This window comes from Chiloscyllium punctatum, chromosome 3 (genome assembly GCF_047496795.1).
Source record: "Chiloscyllium punctatum isolate Juve2018m chromosome 3, sChiPun1.3, whole genome shotgun sequence".
Classification (NCBI taxonomy): Eukaryota; Metazoa; Chordata; class Chondrichthyes; order Orectolobiformes; family Hemiscylliidae; genus Chiloscyllium; species Chiloscyllium punctatum.
The window spans coordinates 36961759-36982856 of NC_092741.1; the positions used below are offsets into that span (position 1 = coordinate 36961759).

At 41.6% G+C, this 21098-nt stretch overlaps 1 protein-coding gene across 1 annotated transcript in view; it reads left to right on the forward strand.

The window, feature by feature from the left end:
• nphp1 (nephronophthisis 1) overlaps window positions 1-21098 on the forward strand; it is a 153169-nt gene that overhangs the window by 83660 nt on the left and 48411 nt on the right. The window contains exons 10-12 of the mRNA XM_072551414.1: window positions 2900-2994; window positions 11797-11925; window positions 13342-13416. Coding sequence (XP_072407515.1) covers window positions 2900-2994; window positions 11797-11925; window positions 13342-13416 — 299 coding nt within the window. The remainder of the gene's footprint in view (window positions 1-2899; window positions 2995-11796; window positions 11926-13341; window positions 13417-21098) is intronic.

The window sequence follows — 21098 nt, forward strand, 5'->3', positions numbered from 1 at the left end:
CCCGGGGTGGCTGCGGATGCCTCTGCTGCAGCTGGAGAGGGTGGGGGAGGGGTTCCTACTTGCTGAGAGCTGCGAGCTCCCTTCCCTTTAGTCATTTTTACTGAAGATTAAATTATTTAAAATCAATACTAAGCAACTAATTAAATTAAACAGCTATTTTAAATGATTTGGTGAGTGTGGTGGGAGTGGGTAGCCCACTTTGCCCAAGTCTTGGGAGGAGCACTGTAGACTCAGACTTGCTGGGTCGCCGCCATCTTGGATCCCCCCAAGATTGTGTTTTTAAATAGTTCAGTTACTCTATATTCTGTTCTCTCTTGTTTGTATTTCATTTGGTAATCTTGCAGATAAATTCTGGTTAGGCCAGCTGCATCACTCCTGGAATATCCACTTTACACTTGCTTAAAACAACTAGAAAAGTTAGGGTCTGGGCTACGTTTCTTGAAATATTTTGAGGGGGGGGGGTGGTTGGCCTGGTCCATAACAATTCTTAATTCAGATTTTTAAAAGATGGAATTCAAATTCCACCGTCTGCTGAGGTAGGATTCGAATTTGGTTCCAAAGTAAATTAGCTGAGTTTCTAGATTACTAGTCTCGCGATAACACCACAAAGCCACTGCCTCTCCAAATGAGGTGAAGCATCCTTTCGTCATTTACCCTGTCAAACCTCTTAAGAATCCTATATATTTCAATGTGATCACGACTCGTTCTTCTAAACTAAAGTGAATAGAGTCTCAAACTGTTTAGCTTTTGTTCAGAAGAAAATCCCTGCATCCCAAGGATCATCCTAGAGAACTTTTCGTGAATGGCCTCCAAGGAAATAATATCTTTCCTTCAATAAAGAGACCAAAGCTCCTCTCAGTCATCATCATCATTGGTGGTCCCTCGCAGACGAGGATGACTCTCTTCCACTGTCGGGATGAGTCTGTAGGTGGCTGTACATCCTCTGAGTAACTCATCAGAGTTTTTCAAGGAAGTCTCAATCAGTATAGATAGAGAAGAGCTAGTAAGTGTTATATTTGGACTTCCAGAAGGTGTTGGGGTGAATCTTTAGGTGAAGTACATCCTCTTGAGATTGCACATTGCATCATCTGCGTACTGCAGCTCAGTGACACTGGCTGGGTGACTTTGGTTTTGGCTTGAAGATGGCAGTGGTGATGGTTGAATAATTTCCTGTTGGTTCTGTGAGTTAGTTCCACTCCACTGGAGAGCTTGTTGGTGGTGAGGTGAAGCATTGCAGCGAGATAGGTTGAGAACAGTATTGGGGCGATGATGCAGCCCAGCCTGACACCATCCGAAAGGGAAGCAGGTCGGTGATAGAGCCATTTTTCATTACCATATATCTTGTACAGTTACATTAAGAGTTCCCTCTCTTCAAACATTCCATTTGCTTTCCTGATCATCTACGGCGCCTGTGTGCTAGCTTTCTGTATTTCATGCACAAGTACCTTCAAGTCTGTTTATGTTGCAGCTTTTTGCAGTTTTTCTCCATTGAAATAACTTTACTTTTATTTTGTTCTCCTTTCCAAAATGAACAGCTTTACAGTTTCTCATGTTATACTCTATTTGCCAACATGTTGCACTTACTTAACCTTTCAGTAAACTGTATCCCACTTGCAATTTGCTTTTCTGTTCATTTTTGTGTTGTCTGTAAATTTGGCTGTGATGCATTTGCTTTCTTCCTCCAAGTCATTAATATATATATTGCGAATACCTTTGGTCCTACTACTGATCCCTGAGGAACACCACTATTTACAGGTTGCTAACCTGGAAAAGAACCCCTTCCTTACACTCATTGTGTTCTGCCCAGTAACCAATTAGCTATTGATGACAGTATACCACCTCCATCAGCATGGGCTGTTAATATTTAACCTTTTGTGAGATACTTTGTTAAACACCTTCTGGAAGTCCAAATACAACACTTACTAGCTCTTCTTTAGCTATACTGGTTGAGACTTCCTTGAAAAGCTCTGATGAGTTAGTCAGACACAACTTCTCTTTCATGAAGCCATGCTGACTCTACGAGATTATGACTTTTCAAATGTGTTGCTGTTACTTCCTTAATAAGTGTTTCCAGTATTTTTCCAAGAGTAGGTGTTAGGCTAATCAGCTTATAGTTACCCCACTTTTTGCCTTCCTCCTTTTTTGAACTATCATATTGGCAGTTTTCCAGACCTCCAGTACTTCTCCAGAATCCCAAAAAATTTTAAAATTAAACCAATGTATCCACTATCTCTGGAGCTAGCTTTGGTCAAGCAAAGTCTTCATTTTAAAATTTTATTTTTTTAAAGATTCCTCATTATCACCATACCTTTCTATCTCTGTAATCGCCTGCACCTCCATAACCATCCCTATATTTATCTATTCTGACCTCTTGAGCATCCCCAATTTTGATTGTTCTGCCATTGATGGCAGTACTTTCAATTGCTTTGGCCACAAAGTTAAGGATTTCCTTCCAACAGCTCTCAGCCTTTCAACCTCATTTTCCTCCTTTAAGATACCCCTTAGAACCTATGACTGACCAAGCATTTGGTCATATGACCTCATATTTTGGTGGCTTGTTGATGCACTTAGTCCCTGTGAAGTGCCTTCGGGCATTGTATTCTGTTGAAACCACTGTATAAATTGGTTCATAACCGGGTTTGAACTAGCTGTAGCACTTCTGTGATGTTCTGCTTGTTTTCCTAATTCAATTGCTTTCCCAAGCTTTTTTTTTGAGGAGGAACGTAGATCCAGCTCTCCATCATGCTGGCAGCAAGCCTTTGGTGTGCTGCTGTTCCTATCAATTTTGTTTTGTTTTCAAGAGTTTTTGATCTGGTGTCTTGTAGACTGATTGTATTCCTGGATTAGCTCCACTATCGTTGAAATAATCATGGCTTGATTTTGCATTTTTCCTTCACAGGAAATGAATTCCATATGAGTTACTATTTGCAGCCTAAGTTAACACAGTCCAAATTATGCTTTAAAGACCTTCACTGGGACAGAGTACATGGTGGTGTGAGTAATGTATATTTTATCATTCATTCATATACCATTGCCATATGGAATGTTATTCAGAAGAATATAAACTTATAAAGATAATTATAGAGGAAGTGAATGATCACAACTGTACCCAATGGATTTCAATGCAAGCAAATGTGAGGGTAACCAGTTTGGTCTGAGAAAGGATAGATCAGGGTACTTTCTGGATGCTGTGAAGTTAAATACAGTGGGTGTTGAAAGAGACTTTGGGGCTCAGGTGCATATATTTTTAAAATGCCACAAATAAGTACAGAAAATTATCAAGATGTAAAATGGAATGTTGGTCTTTATATCTGGAGGATAAGATTACAGAAGTTATGCTGCAATTATACAAATTTGATTAGACCCCACTTAGACTACTGTGAGCAGATCTGGGCACCATACCTTAGGAAAGATGTTTTGGCCTTGGAGGGAGGACAATGTAGGTTTACAAGGATGATACCTGGACTTCAGGTTATAAGGAAAAATTACACAAAATAAGCCTGTTATTTCGAGGATTTAGAAGGTAGAGGGTTGATCTGATCAAAATCTTCACAGGAAAAGACAGGATAGATAAGGATAAGAACTAGGGGGCATGGTCTTAAAATGAGGGCCAGACCATTTAGGAGAGATGTTCGGAAGCTTGTCTCCACTCAATGAGTGTAGCGGTTTGGTCCTGTCTTCCACAAATGGCAGTTAACGCTAGACCAGCTGTTAATTTTAAATGCAAGATGAATTTCAGTTAGCAAAGCTATTAAGGGATATGGACCAAAAGCAAATATATAGAGTTATGCCATGGTCTCATTGAATGGTAGCATAGACTCCAGGAGCTTGATGGTCTACTCCTGTTCCGATGTCATAGCACTAAAAATGGCCATTTGGCCAATATGCTTCCCTGGTGCGTTCACAGTTATATTCAAACTTATTCGATCATATCGAGTCTAATCTTGAATGTGGATGTAGATTTTGTTGTAGTTGTTAAATCTGGAAGTAAGTTCCACATCCTTATAATTCTGGACAAAGAGATTTCTTGTGGTCAGCTAAGCAAATCCCAAATATGAGGTTTAGCCACCTTTCAGTTTGTTTTTTTAATAGATTGAATGGGTTCCATATAGTTTTATGCATTATCTGGGCTGACATGACACCAATTGTTAAAGTTCACTTGAGAATGTAACTTTTAAAAAAGTTTTGCAATTTACGTATGAAAGAATTGAAACCAACACAGTCATTCTAAAAGATGAGAGACTTAACAAACAATCCAGGTTTTTTCAATTTATAATTTTAGTTACATCACACCATAAACTTTTGCTCTAAATTCTGTGTCTTACAACCTTATACTCCACGACCACCTGATGAAGGAGCAGCGCTGCAAAAAGCTGGTGCTTCCAAATAAACCTGTTGGACTATAATCTGGTGTTGTCTGATTTTTAGCTTCCTTTTTCATTGCTGTGTGTAATTCTGATGGAGTAGGATATAATTTCTTTCATCGACAAAAGTGAGGACTGCAGATGCTGGAAACCAGAGTTTAAATCAGAGTGGTGCTGGAAAAGCACAGCAGGTCAAGCAGCATTCGAGGAGCAGAAAAATCGACGTTTTGGGCAAAAGCCCTTCATCAGAAATCCTGATGAAAGGCTTTTGCCCAAAACGTCGATTTTCCTGCTCCTCGGATGCTGCCTGACCTGCCGTGCTTTTCCAACACCACTCTGATCTAAACTATAATTTATTTCGTGTTCTGTGATGTTCTGCTTGTTTTCCTATTTCATTAGCTTTCTTGGGCTTTTGTTTTGAGGAGGAATGTAGATCCAGCTCCCCATCATGCTGGCAGCCTCTGTAGGATGCTCAGAGATCACAGCCAAATTTGGAGATGATGGTGGAAGAGTTAGTATTCTACAGACTGTCAAGACATTTTCTAATTGACTTGTCAGAGATGTTATAACATACCTTTTGAGCAGATGTGACGTAAATTCAGGACTCCTGGCTCAGAAGTAGGGATACTACTACTACCCACAAGAACTCTTTTTCATCAATCTGTTCAGACGTGTTACGACACACCTCTGGTGCCATGGGATTTGAACACAAGTCTCAAGGCCAGAGGTAGGGACACTATTATTGTCACAGAAAAATTTGCTGCAGATTCTCAACTAGAACAACCTTCAATTCACTTTGGACAGTGGCAACTGAAACTGTCTTCTATTGGAATAGTTTAGATACGTCCCCACAAAGAAAAATGATGGTGCCAAAACTAAAGTCTTCTGTTTATCATGCAGCATCAGAGCAAGATAAAGTAGAAAAATATAGCTATTACCATTTCAAAGAAAGCGATACTTTAGGAAGCTTAGAGGAATATAGAAAGTACCAAGTTATAGAATAATACAGCATGGAGACAGACCCTTCGCTCCAACTCGTCCATGCTGACCAGACATCCCAAACTGTTCTTGTCCCATTTGTCAGCATTTGGCCCCTATCCCACTAAACCTTTCCTATTCAAGCCCATCCAGATGGCTTTTAAATGTTGTAATTGTACCTAGCTCCTCCACCTCTGGTAACTCATTCCATATGCCTTCTTAACGGCCCGATCAACCTCTTTGCCACCTTCAGGGATCTGTGGGCAAGTGCGCTAGGATCCTTTTGTTCCTCTGAGATTCCTAGTGTTTTGTCCTTCATTGAATACATCCTTGTCTTCTTTCTCCTTCCAAAGTCCTCACATTTATCAGCGTCCATTTGTAACTTCTCCTCTCTGTCAACCAGCTGGTCAATGTTTATGTCATCCGCAAACTTAATTATCATCCTCCCAGATTCTCATCTACATGATTTATGAATATCACAAACAATAAGGGAACCAACATCGATCCCTGTGGCATGCCACTGCACATCAGGCTGCATTCATATAAATAGGTTTCTACCACCACCTTCTGTCTCCTATCACTATACCAATTTTAAATCCATCTTGCCACATTACCGTGGATCCCATGAGCATTTACCTTCTTTAACAATTTTCCATGTGAGACCTTGACAAAGGTCTTGCTGGAATCCGTATAAACTACATAAGCTGCTCTACCTTCAGCCAAATGCTTGGTCATCTCAAAAAATTCCACTGGATCTGTTAGGCATGAGCTCACTGTTACAAAGACATGTTTACTATCCCCAATCAAATCATGCCTGTCTAAATGGAGACTATTTTGGTCCTTCACTATTTTCTCTAGTGGTGTCTTGATGTTAGACTCATTGGTCTCTGGTTTTCTGGCCTATCTCTCCCCGCACTTATTGTAAAGTACCAGTCACTGCCACCTCCCTCGTGGTCAGAGACGATTTGAAAATTTGGTTTGCCCTCTGTAGTTTCCTCCTTCATCTCCCACAAAAGCCTGAGATACAGCTCATCAGGACCAGGGGATTTGTCCAATTTTAAATTCTCCAAAACCTCCAACACATCCTTGCTTCTTTTATAAATCTGTTCCAAGAATTTCACTGTCTCTGATCTCAAATTTTGTACTTATGTACCCTTTCTCTTGAGTAAAGACAGATGTGAAGTACTCCTTTAACACTCTATCAGTGTTCTCCAGCTTCATGCAAAGATTGCCCACCTTAGTACACTGTATTCTTTCCCTGCTTATTCTCTTCCCTTTGATATACTTAAGGAATATCTTCAGATTCTCCCAAAGCTTCTCACCAGTGTTTTCTTATGCCTCCCTCTCTGCTCTCCAAATTGTTTTCCTGAGATATTCCTGCACTTCCTATTCTCCTTCACACCTCTATTGTTTTGCTCCCTTTGGATCTATTATATGTCTCCCATTTCCTTTTTATATAGTCCGAGATATCCATGGTTCTCTGGGTTTGCTGCTCCTTCGTTTCACCCTGAGGGGAACATGTTAGGCTTGTACTCCCCTATTAAATTTTTGAAAGCCTTCCACTTTCTCTGCTGTAGATTTACTGTCATGTAGCATGTTCCCAGTCTATTTTAACCAGAGCCTGCCTTATTTTAACAAAATCTGTCTTACCTCAATGCAGAGTCCTTTGTTGCATCTTTCTCTTTATCCATAGGTGTTGTAGCCACTATCACTAAAATGCTCCCCCACTGTCACCTCGAGCACCTTTATGACTTCATTCCCTAGAATTAGGTCCAGCAGTGCACAGTCGCTTGTATGGTCATCTATATGTTGACATTGTATACTCTCTTGTATACTTTTCAAGTAATCAGATTGTTGCCCAGAATCCAGAAACTTGCTCACATCTTTAGAATATAGACAAATGGCAGGTGACTTTAATGAAAAATACTAGATTCTTAGAGGACTTGAGATGGTAGTTACTGAAAGGTTGTTAACCCTTGTAGGAGAGTCTCGAACCAGAGATCATAATCCCAGAAAAAGGAGTCCATATTTAAGACAGGGATGAGGAGGAATTTCTTCTCTCAGAGGTTTCCATTTCTGTGAAATTCTTTGCCACAGAGGGCTGTCAAGACTGAATCAATAATGTGCACAAGGCTGAGACAGACAGTTTTTAATCAGTAAGGGAATTAAGGTTATGGAGAAAAGACAGGAAAGTGGAATTTCAAGGTTATCAGATAGCCATGATCTCATTGAATAGCCTACAATTAGTCCTATCACTTATGGTCTAAGACCATGAGACATCAAAGCAGAAATTATGCCATTTGGCCCATTGAGTCAGTTCCACCATTCAATCATGGCTGATAAGTTTTTCAACCCCATTCTCCTGCTTTCTCCCTGTAACCTTTGATCCCCTTGACAATCAAGAACCTATCTATCTCTGTCTATGTACTCAATGACCTGGCCTCCACAGCCTTATGTGGCAATAAATTCCACAGATTCACCACTCTGGCTGAAGAGGTTTCTCCTTATCTCCATTATAAAGGGTCTTCCCTTTACTCTAAGGCTGTGCCCTCCGATCCTAGTCTTTCCTACCAGTAGAAACACCTTCCCAATGTCCACTCTGTCCAGGCCGTTCAGTATTATGTAAATTTCAATTTGATCGCCTCCCCCCACCATCCTTCTAAACTTCTTCGAGTATAGACACAGAGTCCTCAAATGTTCCTCAGATGTTAAGCCTTTCATTCCTAGGATGTTTCTTGTGAACCTCCTCTGGACTCGCTCCAGGGCCAGTACATCCTTCCTGAGGTATGGGTCCCAAAATTGCTCAGAATACTCCGAAACTTGGTCTGACTAGGGCTACATAAAGCATCAGAAGTGCATACTTGCTTTTCTATTCTCGTCCTCTCGAAATAAATGGCAACATTATATTTGCCTTTCTAACTACCGACTCAAACTGCAAGTTTACCTTAAGAGAATCCTGGACTAGGACTCAGAAGTCTCTTTGCACATCAGATTTCTGAATTTTCTCACCATTTAGAATTGCATCTAATCTCACCCTTGTTGTATTCCATCTGCCACTTCTTTGCCCACTCTCCTAACCTGTCTAAATCTTTCTGCAGCCTCCCTGCCACCTTGATGCTACCTGTTCCTCCATCTGTCCTTGTAACATCTGCAAACCTAGCCAGAATGCCCTCAATTCCTTTATCTCCATCATAAATGTATAAAGTGAAAAGTTGTGGTCCAGCATTGACCCTTATGTAGCACCACCAGTCACCAGCTTCTATTCTGAGAAAGACCCTTTTATCCCCATTCTCTGCTTTCTGCCAGACAACCAGTCTTCTATCCATGGCAGTACCTTGCCTCCAATACCATGGACCCTTATCTTAATCAGCAGCCTCCTGTATGCCACCTTAACAAATGCCTTTGAAGTCCAGGTAGGTAACATCCATTGGCTCTCCTTGGTCTAACCTGCTTATTACCTCCTCAAAGAATTTTAACACATTTGTCAAGCATGATCTCCCCTTGATAAAACCGTACTGACTTTGCCCTATTTTAACATGAACTTCAAAGTATTCGGAAATCTCATCCTTCACAATGGACTCCAAAATCTTACCAACGACCAAGGTCAGGCAAATTGGCCTGTAATTTCCCATCTTTTGCCTTACTCCCTTCTTAAACGGCGGGCTTACAATTTCCAGTCATCAAGTCATACAGTTATACAGCACAGAATAGACCCTTTGGTCCAACCTGTCCATGCCGACCAGATATCCTAACCTGATCTAGTCCCATTTGCCAGCATTTGGCCCTTCCTATTCATAACCCCATCCAGATGCCTTTTAAATGCTGTAACTGTACCCCCTCCACCACTTCCTCTGGCAACTCATACCGTACACGCAACACCCTCTGCATGAAAAAGTTGCCCCCTTAGGTCACTTTTATATCTTACCCTCACCCTAAGCATATTCCCTCTAATTCTGGACTCCCCCACCCAGGGAAAAGACCTATCCATGCCCCTCATGATTATATAAACCTCCATAAGGTCACTTCTCAGCCTCCATGCCCCAAGGAAAACAGCCCCAGCCTATTCAGCCTGTCCCTATAGCTCAAATTCTCCAATCTTGGCAACATCCTTATGAATCTTTTCTGAACCTCTGGGACCCTCACTGACTCCAGTGATTCCTTAAAGATCACCAGTAACACCTCCATTATCTCTTAAGTTATCTCCTTCAGAAATCTGGGGTGTAGCTCATCTGGTCCAGGTGATTTATCCACCTTTCAGTTTTTCTCACACCTTCTCCATGATGATAGCCACCATACTCACCTATACACCACGACTCTCTTGAATCTTTGGAATATTACTAGTGTCTTCCACCATGAAGACTGACGCAAAGTACTTATTCAATTCCTCAGCCATTTCTTTATCCCCCATTACTACTTCTCAAGTGTCATTTTCCAGCAGCTTAATGTCCACTTTTGCCTCTTTCTGCCCTTTATATATCTAAAGAAACTCTTGCAATCTTTTTTTCATATTACTAGCCAGCTTACTCTCATTTTCAGTCTTCTCTCTGCTTATTTCTTTTTTCATTGTCATAGAGTCATAGAGATGTACAACATGCAAATGGACCCTTCGGTCCAACTCGTCCATGCCGACCAGATATCTCAACCCAATCTAGTCCCACCTGCCAGCACCCGGCCCATTTCCCTCCAAATCCTTCCTATTCATATACCCATCCAAATGCCTCTTAAATGTTGCAATTGTACCAGCCTCCACAACATCCTCTGGCAGCTCATTCCATATGCGTACCACCCTCTGCGTGAAAAAGTTGCCCCTTAGGTCTCTTTTATATCTTTCCCCTCTCACCCTAAACCTATGCCCTCTGGTTCTGGATTCCCCCACCCCAGGGAAAAGACTTTGTCTATTCACCCTATCCATTCCCCTCATAATTTTGTAAACCTCTGTAAGGTCACCCCTCAGTCTCTGACGCCTCAGGGAAAACAGCCCAGCCTGTTCAGCCTCTCCCTGTAACTCAGATCCTCCAACCCTGGCAGCATCTTTGTAAATCTTTTCTGAACCCCTTCAGGTTTCACAACATCTTTTCAATAGGAAGGAGACCAGAATTGCACGCAATATTCCAACAGTGGCCTAACCAATGTCCTGTACAGCCGCAACATGACCTCCCAACTCTTGAACTCAATATTCTGGTCAATAAAGGAAAACATACCAAACGCCTTCTTCAGTATCCTATCTACCTGCGATTCCATTTTCAAGGAGCTATGAATCTGCACTCCAAGGTCTCTTTGTTCAGCAACACTCCCAAGGACCTTACCATTAAGTGTATAAGTCTTGCTAAGATTTGCTTTCCCAAAATGCAGCACCTCACATGTGTTGGACTTTGTAGGCTTCTTAATCCTGTCTTCCCACTGCCCTTTGTCACATTATGTGGTTTCGCTTTTGCTTTTATGCTGTTCCTGTCTTTCCTTGTCATTCATGGATCCTTTTAGTATGCTTTTTCTGAGGGATGAATTTTTGCTGTACCTCCCCAATTACTCCCAGAAATTCCTGCCATTGTGGTTCCACTATCTTTCCTGCTAGGTTCCTTTCCCAGAGGTCAGCTCCTCCCTCATGCCTCTGTAGTTGACTTTATTCAACTGTAATATCATTACATCTGATTCCACCTCTTCCTCTCAAATTGCAGAGTAAATTCTATTATTTTGTGGTCACCACCTCCTAAGGGTTCCAAGGGTTCCTTCACCTTAAGTTCCCATATCTGCCTGATTGCACAACACTAAGTCCAGAATTGTTCCCCAGTGGGCTCAACCACAAGCTGGTCCAAAAAGTCATCTCGTAGATATTCCACAAATTCCTTTTCTTGTGATCCACTGCACACCTACATATTGAAATCCCCCATGATCACTGTAACTTTGCCTTTCCTACACATCTTTTCTATCTCCTGGTGTATCTTGTGCCTCAAATCCTGACTACTGTTTGGAGACCTACACGTAACTCCCATTATGTTTGTTTTTACTTTGTGTTTCCTCAACCAAACCACACAGATTCTACATCGTCTGACCCTACTTAGTTTCTTGCTATTAATTTAATTTCATTTCTTGTTAATAAGGCAACCCCACCCCTCTCTGCCCACGTGCATGTCTTTTCAATATGATGTATATCCTTGGATATTTAGCTCCCAGTCCTGATCTCCTTGTAGCCATGTCTACGTGATGCCCACCACACATCATGCCTGCCAATTTCGATCTGCACCAGAAGCCAACTTACCTTGTTTTGTTACTGCATGCATTCAGATACAGCACCTTCAGTTCTATATTGCTCGTCCCTCTTCCCATTATCATGCATTTATCCAGTCTGTTAGAAGTTTGATTCCTAACTGTTTCCAACCACTGTGTCCTGTTTTGTGTGCTGGAGACTTTAATAACCTCCCCTTTCTTTCCATTTTATTCATTTTGGTATTTGCAGGTCCGTCCAAGGAAAACGCATATAACGCATACGTTTACATTGTGGAGCTGTAGAATGGTTCCTTTACCTGGGTCTGCTGTGCAGGTGCTAAGCAGGCAGGTTCGGTTCTGCCTTTTTGATGGTCAAAGGGTAAGTCACCTACTCGTTCAGTCCTTCATCGAACCTTTCTCGACAGAATGTGGTCTGTATCACTGAGGCACAAAGTGTTGCCTGTGTAGGCTGCATAGAGGACAACTGGGTTCCACAAGTCAACTGCCAGTAATGGAGTCCAATGAAAGAAGGAAAGACTTCCATTTGTATAATGCCTTTCATAAATGTGAGATAACCCAGTGAGCTTTATTCATTCATGTACCTTTTTTTTAATTTAATAGTTGTTGAAATGGAGGAATAGAGCCAAATTCCATAGAGTTTGCACAAATAACTTTGGGGAAGAGGTGAGACAATTTGCCCAAGTAGAATATGTAGAATATGTATTAGTTAAACATCAGGTGAATTCTCTTGTTTTTCACCATAATGATTTCGGTTATGAGACATTGAGTTTAAGTTTCCCTCACAAGATGGTATGTTCATCTATGCACTAGAGTATCAACCTAGAATTTGTATTCAAGTCTGTAGTGGAACTCATTCCCACAACTTGATGGTTTCCAACCTAAGGAATGAAATAAATGATGGGGTTGTAAATACTTTGGCTGTAATTTTTCAAAACTCTTGATTCAGGTATTGTCCCATTGGCTTGGGAATTGACAATTCATTCCAGTATTTAAGATGGGCTGGAAAGATATATAGAAAATCAAAGTGTATTATCCATTTGAAGTTGTTATAACCTGGTGTTTGGATCAGATTGAATGCGCACTCGGGAGCCGTGGAAGAGAAAGGAATGAACTGAGTATAAAAAGATAATGAGCATTTATAAATAGTAATCTGTTCATTGTAAGTGAACTTTTTGAAGCATACACTAAGTCACAAAGTAAGTCACCCTGTATGACTGACAGTCTGACTGAATGAAATCCCCTGTGCCTTTATGACTATGGGTGGAACTTCATGCCTTCCTATAGGGTGTATTGTAGTGGGCGAGCAGAGTGCATTTTTCAAGCAAGAGGCTGGTGGGTGAGGGCAACGGCACCTTCCTACCTTTATTATGACCTCTGAGGCACAAAGACTCATGGGCAGCCTTCCTTCACACTTCAAATTGAGACCTTTGAGTGGGATCTCAACCCGTAAACACATGCTTACACCCATTGATAGTTGGGATACTTATCATGTGGGAAATTCAAAAGGCAAATTCTATCTTAGGTGTTTGTGGCTTTTCAGGCTGGGTCTGTAATCCAGTGCCGAGGCATTATGTTCGGTGATATAGAGGCCTGAAACAGCTTGAGGAAATCTGTTACTTAGATTCATGCCTACTTTTAATACTTTTGCTTAGCTAAATAGTAGGCGACAAAATAGCCCAAATAATTGTCTGGGGGAAGCAAGGGATAGGACAGACCGAAGCAATTCCATGTTGCACACTGTAACTAATACTTATTCATTGTTACCCTGTTTCAGGTTCTCAGCAACATACATACAATCAGAGCAACCTGGCAACCAAAGAATCCCAAAACATGGACTTTTTCTCCAAGGGTAGGTTTACTTCCCACTACTTTTGTTTTAACACAGAGTTGTGGTGTTATGAAGTGCAGTCATAGATTGTGATTAAACAGAGCCTATGTCAGTACTTAAGAATGAATTAAATTGGTGTTTGAAGGAAAGGGAACTGAATTTACATGGGAAATCTAGAATATAAGTTTTGGGATATGGAGCCAAATACTTATGGATTGAGATAACAAAGAATTCTTCACTTGGAGAGTTGTGCATCTTTGGAATTTTCTACCCCAGAGGGTTGAGGACCCTCCCTTGTTGAATATGTATAAAATTGGGTAGAGAAATTTTGGTGCCTCAGGGAATCAAGGGATATTGGGAAGCCACACGAAAAGTAGAGTTGAAGCCAAAGGTCAACTATGATTGTATTGAATGACACAATAGGCTCCTGTTCCTGTTTATGTTCATAGAAGGAAGCTATTTAGCCCATTCTGTCAGTTGGTGCCAGTGAGAGCATCACAGCACATTCCTTCCACTACATTCTCCACATAGCCCTGCAAACCTTTTCAGACAATCATTCAATTCTGTTTTCAAAGCCTTGATAGAGTCTACAGTGTGATCTAGATCCTAACCACTTGCTGCATAAGAAACATTTCCTGATGTTGGTGCAGATTGTTTTGCTGATATTTTAAATCTGTCTCCTCAGGTACTCTGTAATGGGACTGTTTCTCCTTGTCTACTCTATCCAGTTCACTCATGATTTTTAATATTATTTTGCAGTCTCCGCTATACCTTTTCTAATGAGGACAGTGCCTGCTTCACTATTCCATTCACAAAACAAAAGTCTCTCATCTCCAAAATCTTTACTGTACCCTCCCCATTGCCTTTGACATGCTTCCTGACAGTTCAGTTGAAATGAAGCCAGTGTTTTATAAAGGTTCATAGTGACTTCTTTACTTTTGAACTCTTGTCTCTAACTAAAACGGCAAGAACTTTATTTTCCATACTCCTTTGATTCCCTGAGGCACCAAAATTTCTCTTCCCAGTCTTATACAAATTCAATGAGGAGGATCTTCAACCAGGCCTTAATAGCTATTTTCTCAGTTTGTTGGGTCAACTTCATGATGTGTATGCATATAGATGGTAAATTAGATGGTAAATATTCAGCATGGAGTCCAGTTACAAGTGGAGTTCCGCAGGGATCAGTTCTGGGTCCTCTGCTGTTTGTAATTTTTATTAATGACTTAGAGGAGGGAGTCGAAGGGTGGGTCAGTAAATTTGCAGATGATACAAAGATAGGTGGAGTTGTGGACAGTGAGGAGGGCTGTTGTCGGCTGCAAAGGGACTTAGATAGGATGCAGAGCTGGGCTGAGGAGTGGCAGATGGAGTTCAACCCTGCCAAGTGTGAGGTTGTCCATTTTGGAAGAACAAATAAGAATGCGGAATACAGGGTTAATGGTAGGGTTCTTGGTCAGGTGGAGGAACAGAGGGATCTTGGGGTCTATGTACATAGATCTTTGAAGGTTGCCACTCAGGTGGATAGAGTTTGTAAGAAGGCCTATGGAGTATTATCGTTCATTAGCAGAGGGATTGAATTCAAGAGTCGTGAGGTGATGTTGCAGCTGTACAGGACTTTGGTTAGGCCACATTTGGAGTACTGTGTGCAGTTCTGGTCGCCTCACTTTAGGAAAGATGTGGAAGCTTTGGAGAGGGTGCAGAGAAGATTTACCAGGATGTTGCCTGGAATGGAGAGTAGGTCGTACGAGGATAGGTTGAGAGTTCTCGGCCTTTTCTCGTTGGAACGGCGAAGGATGAGGGGTGACTTGATAGAGGTTTATAAGATGATCAGCGGAATAGATAGAGTAGACAGTCAGAAACTTTTTCCCCGGGTACAACAGAGTGTTACAAGGGGACATAAATTTAAGGTGAAGGGTGGAAGGTATAGGGGAGATGTCAGGGGTGGGTTCTTTACCCAGAGAGTGGTGGGGGCATGGAATGCGCTGCCCGAGGGAGTGGTAGAGTCAGATTCATTGGCGACCTTTAAGCGGCATTTGGATAGGTACATGGATGGGTGCTTAATCTAGGATAGAAGTTCGGCACAACATCGTGGGCCGAAGGGCCTGTTCTGTGCTGTATTGTTCTATGTTCTATATTCCCCAGGCTCTGTTCAGGTTTTGAAAATGTGAAATGCATTTTTGCAGAAGCAACAGAGTTAGAATCAGTTAACGTGTTCACAATGAGTACAATAATAAAGATGTAAGGATATTTAATGACTACAGAATTTAAACAGTCATTACCTAATTCATAAATTTGCAGTAGATCTTAATAAATCGAATAGCTTGGTCCTGTTTTGAATAGTATTTACTCACCATTTAAATACAGGATATTTTGATGTATGTTTTTAAACAGGACCATCTATATATCAGAAATATTACATACATGAATTATTTTGCATTGTTTTTATTCAATCATTTAAAACACAATATCCAACAAAGTAATGAGATAAATATAACATATTCTACTTTTAATGAAGTGTTATCAGAGAAGAAATGTTAATTAAGACCATAGTAGATCGTAAGCCCTTATGAATGAAAGAAGGAGGTTGGCAAATTGGCATCTCCAATGTACTCCACTGTTCAGTAAGATCATAGCTGTTGAGCTGCTGGTGATTTTAACTCTAATTTTCCACCTACAGCCCAGAAACCTTGATTCTCTTGTGGATCACAAATCTGTCTAACTCAGCCTTGAATGAACCAGCCCCCACTTACTCTCTGAAGGAAGAAATTTCAAAAACTAATGACCTTCTGCTGTTAACTGGGAATCCTTTGTTTCTAAACGGTGGACCTTCATGAGAACATTAAAAAAAAAGGAACAAGTGTAGGCCATTTGGCCCCTCAAATCTGTCCTGTTACAGCTGATCTGTCTCAATTTCAGCTCGTAGCATGGAGGCTCAGTGGTTAGCACTGCTGCCTCATAGCGCCAGGGACCTAGGTTGAATTCCACTGTCAGAGCGACTGTCTTTATGGAGTTTCTATATTTTCCCTATGTCTGCATGTTTCCTCTGAATGATCCAGTTTTCTCCTACAGTCCAAAGATGTGCACGTTAGGCGGATTGGCCATGTTAAATTTTCCATTGTGTCCGTGGATGTGCAGGTGATACATGGGAAATGTGGAGTATGGGGGTAGGTTAGGAGGTGAGTCTGAGTGAGATGCTCTTCAGCGGGTCGGTGGGGACTCACTGGGCTGAAAATCCTGCTTCAACTTTTTAGTGATTCTATAATTCTTCTTTCATGTCAGTTCCTCATTGTCCTCAACTCCCAGGTGTTTCAAAAATCTATCTACCTATTCTCTTTAAATACCTTCAATGATTTAGCCTCCACAATTCTCTAGAACTCCAAACATCTATAACCCTCTGGGAACATAAAAACATCAGAAATAGAAGCAGGAGTAGGCCGTTGTGGCCCTTCGAGCCTGTTCTCCCATTCAGTGAGATCATGGCTGGTCTTTTTGTGGACTCAGCTCCACTTATCTGCCTGCTTACCGTTATCCTTAATTTTTTTACTGTTCAAAAATCTAGACGTTCAATGAGGTAGCCTCAACTGCTTCACTGGCCAGGGAATTCCACAGATTCACAACCCTTTGTATGAAGAAGTTCCTCCTCAACTTAGTCCTAAATTTGCTCCTCTTTATTTTGAGACTATGCCTCCTAGTTCTAGTTTCACCTGTTAGTGGTAACAGCCTACCTGCTTCTATCCTATCTGTTCCCTTCATAATTTTATATGTAAGAACCCCCACATTCTTCTAAATTCCAATGAGTATGTTCCCAGTCTACTCAATCACTCCTAATAAGCCAACCTTTTCCACTCCAGAATCAACCTAAATAACCTCCTCTGCCCCCACTCCAGTGCCAGTACATCCTTTGTCAAGTAAGCAGACAAAAACTGGACTCAGTACTCCAGGTGTGGCCTCACTAGCACTCCCATAGAGCTGCAGCATAACCTCCCTATTTTAAGCTCCATCTCTCTAGCAGTGAAAGACAATATTCCATTTGCCTTCTTATTATCTGCAAACCAACTTTCTGAGACTTATGAACAAGGACATGCAGATCACTCTGCATATCAGCGTGCTGCAATTTTTCACCATTTAATTAATAACCCATTTTGCAGTTAGTCCTACCAAAATGGAAGACCTCACATTTACCAAGATATGCACACTGACAACATTCCGGCAATGGTACTCAAGACTTGCGTTCCACAACTTGGCAATTTGTGTTGCAGTTGTATAGAATATTGGTGAGGCTTCAGTTGGAGTATTGTATTCAGTTTTAGTCACTTTGCTATAGGAAGAATATATGAAACTGGAAAAAGTGCAGAAGAAACTTACAAGGATGTTGCCATGACTCAATGGCTGAGTTATAGAGAGAGGTTGGTCAAGCTAGGAATTTTTTTTTCTTTAGAGCATGGGAGACTGAGGGAGGAATCTTATAGAAATGTATAAGAGTGTGAGAGGCATGGATAGCTTGAATGCACTCAGTCTTTCTGCCAGGGTTGGGGAATCGTGGACTAGAGGGTATCAGTTTGAGGTTAGAGGGGAAAGAGTAAAAGGGAACCTGAGGGCAATGTTTTACACAGACGGTGGTATGTTTGTGGAATGAGCTGCCAACGGAACTTGTTGAGGCAGGTACATTAACAACATTTAAAAGGCATTTGGATAAAAACATGGAGAAGAAAGGTTTAGAAGGATATGCACTAAATGCAAGGAACTGGTGGACGTTTTGGTCGGCATGGACCAGTTTGGGTCAAAGCACCTATCTCTGTGCTGTAGGACTGTATGACTCTAAATAAAGCTGAGAACACTGAATGCTCTATGTACCTATCCTGTTACCTTTAATAATTTGTGAAAATATATATCCAAGTGAGATCCTTCTGCACCCCTTTAGAATTGTGCCCTGAGTTTTATATTGTCTTTCAGTATTCTTTTGACCAAAGTGCATCACCTCACACTTCTCTGAAACCTATCCACCCACATCACTAACTTGTCAATGGCCCTTTAAAGTTCTACACTGACCTCATCTCAGTTTCTAATTCTTCTAATTCTTCTAAATTTAGTGTCATGTGAGCACCTGTTCACAAATACTATGCTCACCAATGTCCAGACTGTTCCACCAGGCACAGCCAGCTCCTGACCTCATTACAGCCTCTGATTTCTGATGAAGGGCTTATACCCAAAATGTCAATTCTCTGCTCCTCGGATGCTGCCTGACCTGCTCTGCTTTTCGAGCACCCCACTTCCGAATCTAATCTCCAGCACCTGCAGTCCTAATTTTCTTCTCCTTGGTTCAAACATAGACAAAAATGCTGAATTCCAGGAGTAAGATGAGAGTGACGTTCTTGGACATCAAGGTTGCATTTAGTCAGATGTAGTGTCAAGGATGATGAAGGGCTTATACCCAAAGGTTAACTCCCCCTCCTGCTCCTCAGATGCTTTTTCAGCGCCACACTTTTTGAATGTGTCATCAAGGAGCCTCGCAAAACTGGAATCATTGGGAATTGGACAATTGAAGTTCTGTCTGGCACAAAGAATGGTTGTGATTGTTGATGGTCAGTCATTTCAGCTCCAGGACACTTCTGCAGCAATTTCTCGGGGTAGTGTCCCAGACCCAACCATCATCAGCTGCTTCATGAATGATCTTCCCTCCATTATAAGGAAGATAATGCTGTCACTGATGCTGTCGCCATCTTCAGCATGATTTGCAGCAGTTCAAGTACCGAAGTAATCCATGTCCAAATGCAGAAAGCCCTATACAATTTTCCAGACTTTGGCTGAAAAATTAGAGTAACACTTAGAGTCGTAGAGATGTACAAGGAAACAGATCCTTCAGTCCAACTCATCCATGCTGACCAGCGATCCTAACCTAATTTCATCCCATTTGCCAGCACTTGGCCCATATCCCTCTAAACCTTCCTGTTCATATACCCACCCAGATGGCTTTTAAATGCTGTAATTGTACCAGCCTCCACCACTCCCTCTGGCAGCTCATTCCATACATGCACTACTCTGTGTGAAAACGTTGCCCCTTTGGTCCCTTTTATATCTTTCTCCTCTCACCCTAAACTTATGCCCTGTAGTTCTGGACCTTGCCACCCCAAGGAAAAGACTTTGTCTATTTATCCTATCCATGCCCCTCATGTTTTAATAAACATCTATAATGTCACCCCTCAGCCTCTGACACTCCAGGGAAAAGTCCCAGCCTATTCAGCCTCCCCCTATAGCTCAAATCCCCCAACCTTGGCAATTTCCTTATAAATCTTTTCTGAACCCTTTCAAGTTTCACAACATCCTTCCAGTAGGAAGGAAACAAAAAAAAACACTCAATATTCCAAAAGTGGCCTAACCAATGTCCTGTACAGCTGCAACATGACCTCCCAACTCCTATAGTCAGTGCTCTGACTAATGAAAGAAAGCATACCAAATGCCTCCTTCACTATCCTATCTGCCTGCAACTGTACTTTCAAGGAACTGTGAACCTGCACGACAAGATCTCTTTGTTCAGCAACACTCTCCAGGACCTTACCATTAAGTGTATAAGTTGTGCTCTGATTTGCCTTTCCAAAATGCAGCACCTCGCATTTGTCTAAATTTAAAAACCATCTGCCACTCTTCAGCCCATTGGCCTATCTGATCAAGATACCATTGTACTCTGAGGTAATCTCCTTCGCTGTCCACGAGACCACCAATTTTGGTGACATTTGCAAACTTACTAAGTATACCTCCTATGTTCACATCCAAATCATTTATATAAATGACGAAAAGCAGTGGACCGAGCACCATTGGTCATAGGCCTCCAGTCTGAAAAGCAACCCTCCACCACCACCTTCTGTCTTCTACCTACGAGCCAATTCTGTATCCAAATAGCTAGTTCTCCCTGTATTCCACGAGATCTAACCACACTAGCTATTCTTCCACGAGGAACCTTGTCAAATGCCTTACTGAATTCCGCATAGATCACATGCTCTGTCATCATCAGTCCTCTTTGTTCCTGCTTCATGAAGCTTAATCGAGTTCTTGAGACATGATTTCCCATGCACAAAGCCATGTTGACCATCCCTAATCAGTCCTTGCCTTTGCAAATACATGTAAACCCTCCAACAAATTGCCCACCACCGACGTCAGACTTCCCGGTCTGTAGTTCCCTGGCTTGTCCTTACCACGCTTCTTAAACAATGGCACCATGTTAGCCAACCTCCAGTCTTCCAGCTCCTCACCTGTGACTGTCGATGATACAAATATCTCAGCAAGGGACCCAGCAATCATTTCCCTAGCTTAACACAGAGGTCTAGGGTACACCTGATCAGGTCTTGGGGATTTATCCACTTTTATGCATTTCAAGACCTCCTCCTCTGTGATATGGACATTTTTCAAGATGTCACCATCTATTTACCCACATTCTATATCTTCCATGTCCTCCACTGCTTAGTATTTGTCTTGCGCAATGTCCATCACCAATAGAAGGCAATCTGTCTGTTAGCCCTTGACATTCAATGGCAATACCATCTCTGAATCCCTTATCAACATCTTTGGATTAGTATTGACCAGAAATTCCACTGGACTAACCATATAAATACTGTTTGTAAGCTTGCATGCTAAGCTGGTAGATTTGTTCTCAGACATTTTGTCATCATGCTAGGTAACATCATCAGTGAGCCTTCAATGAAGCACTGGTG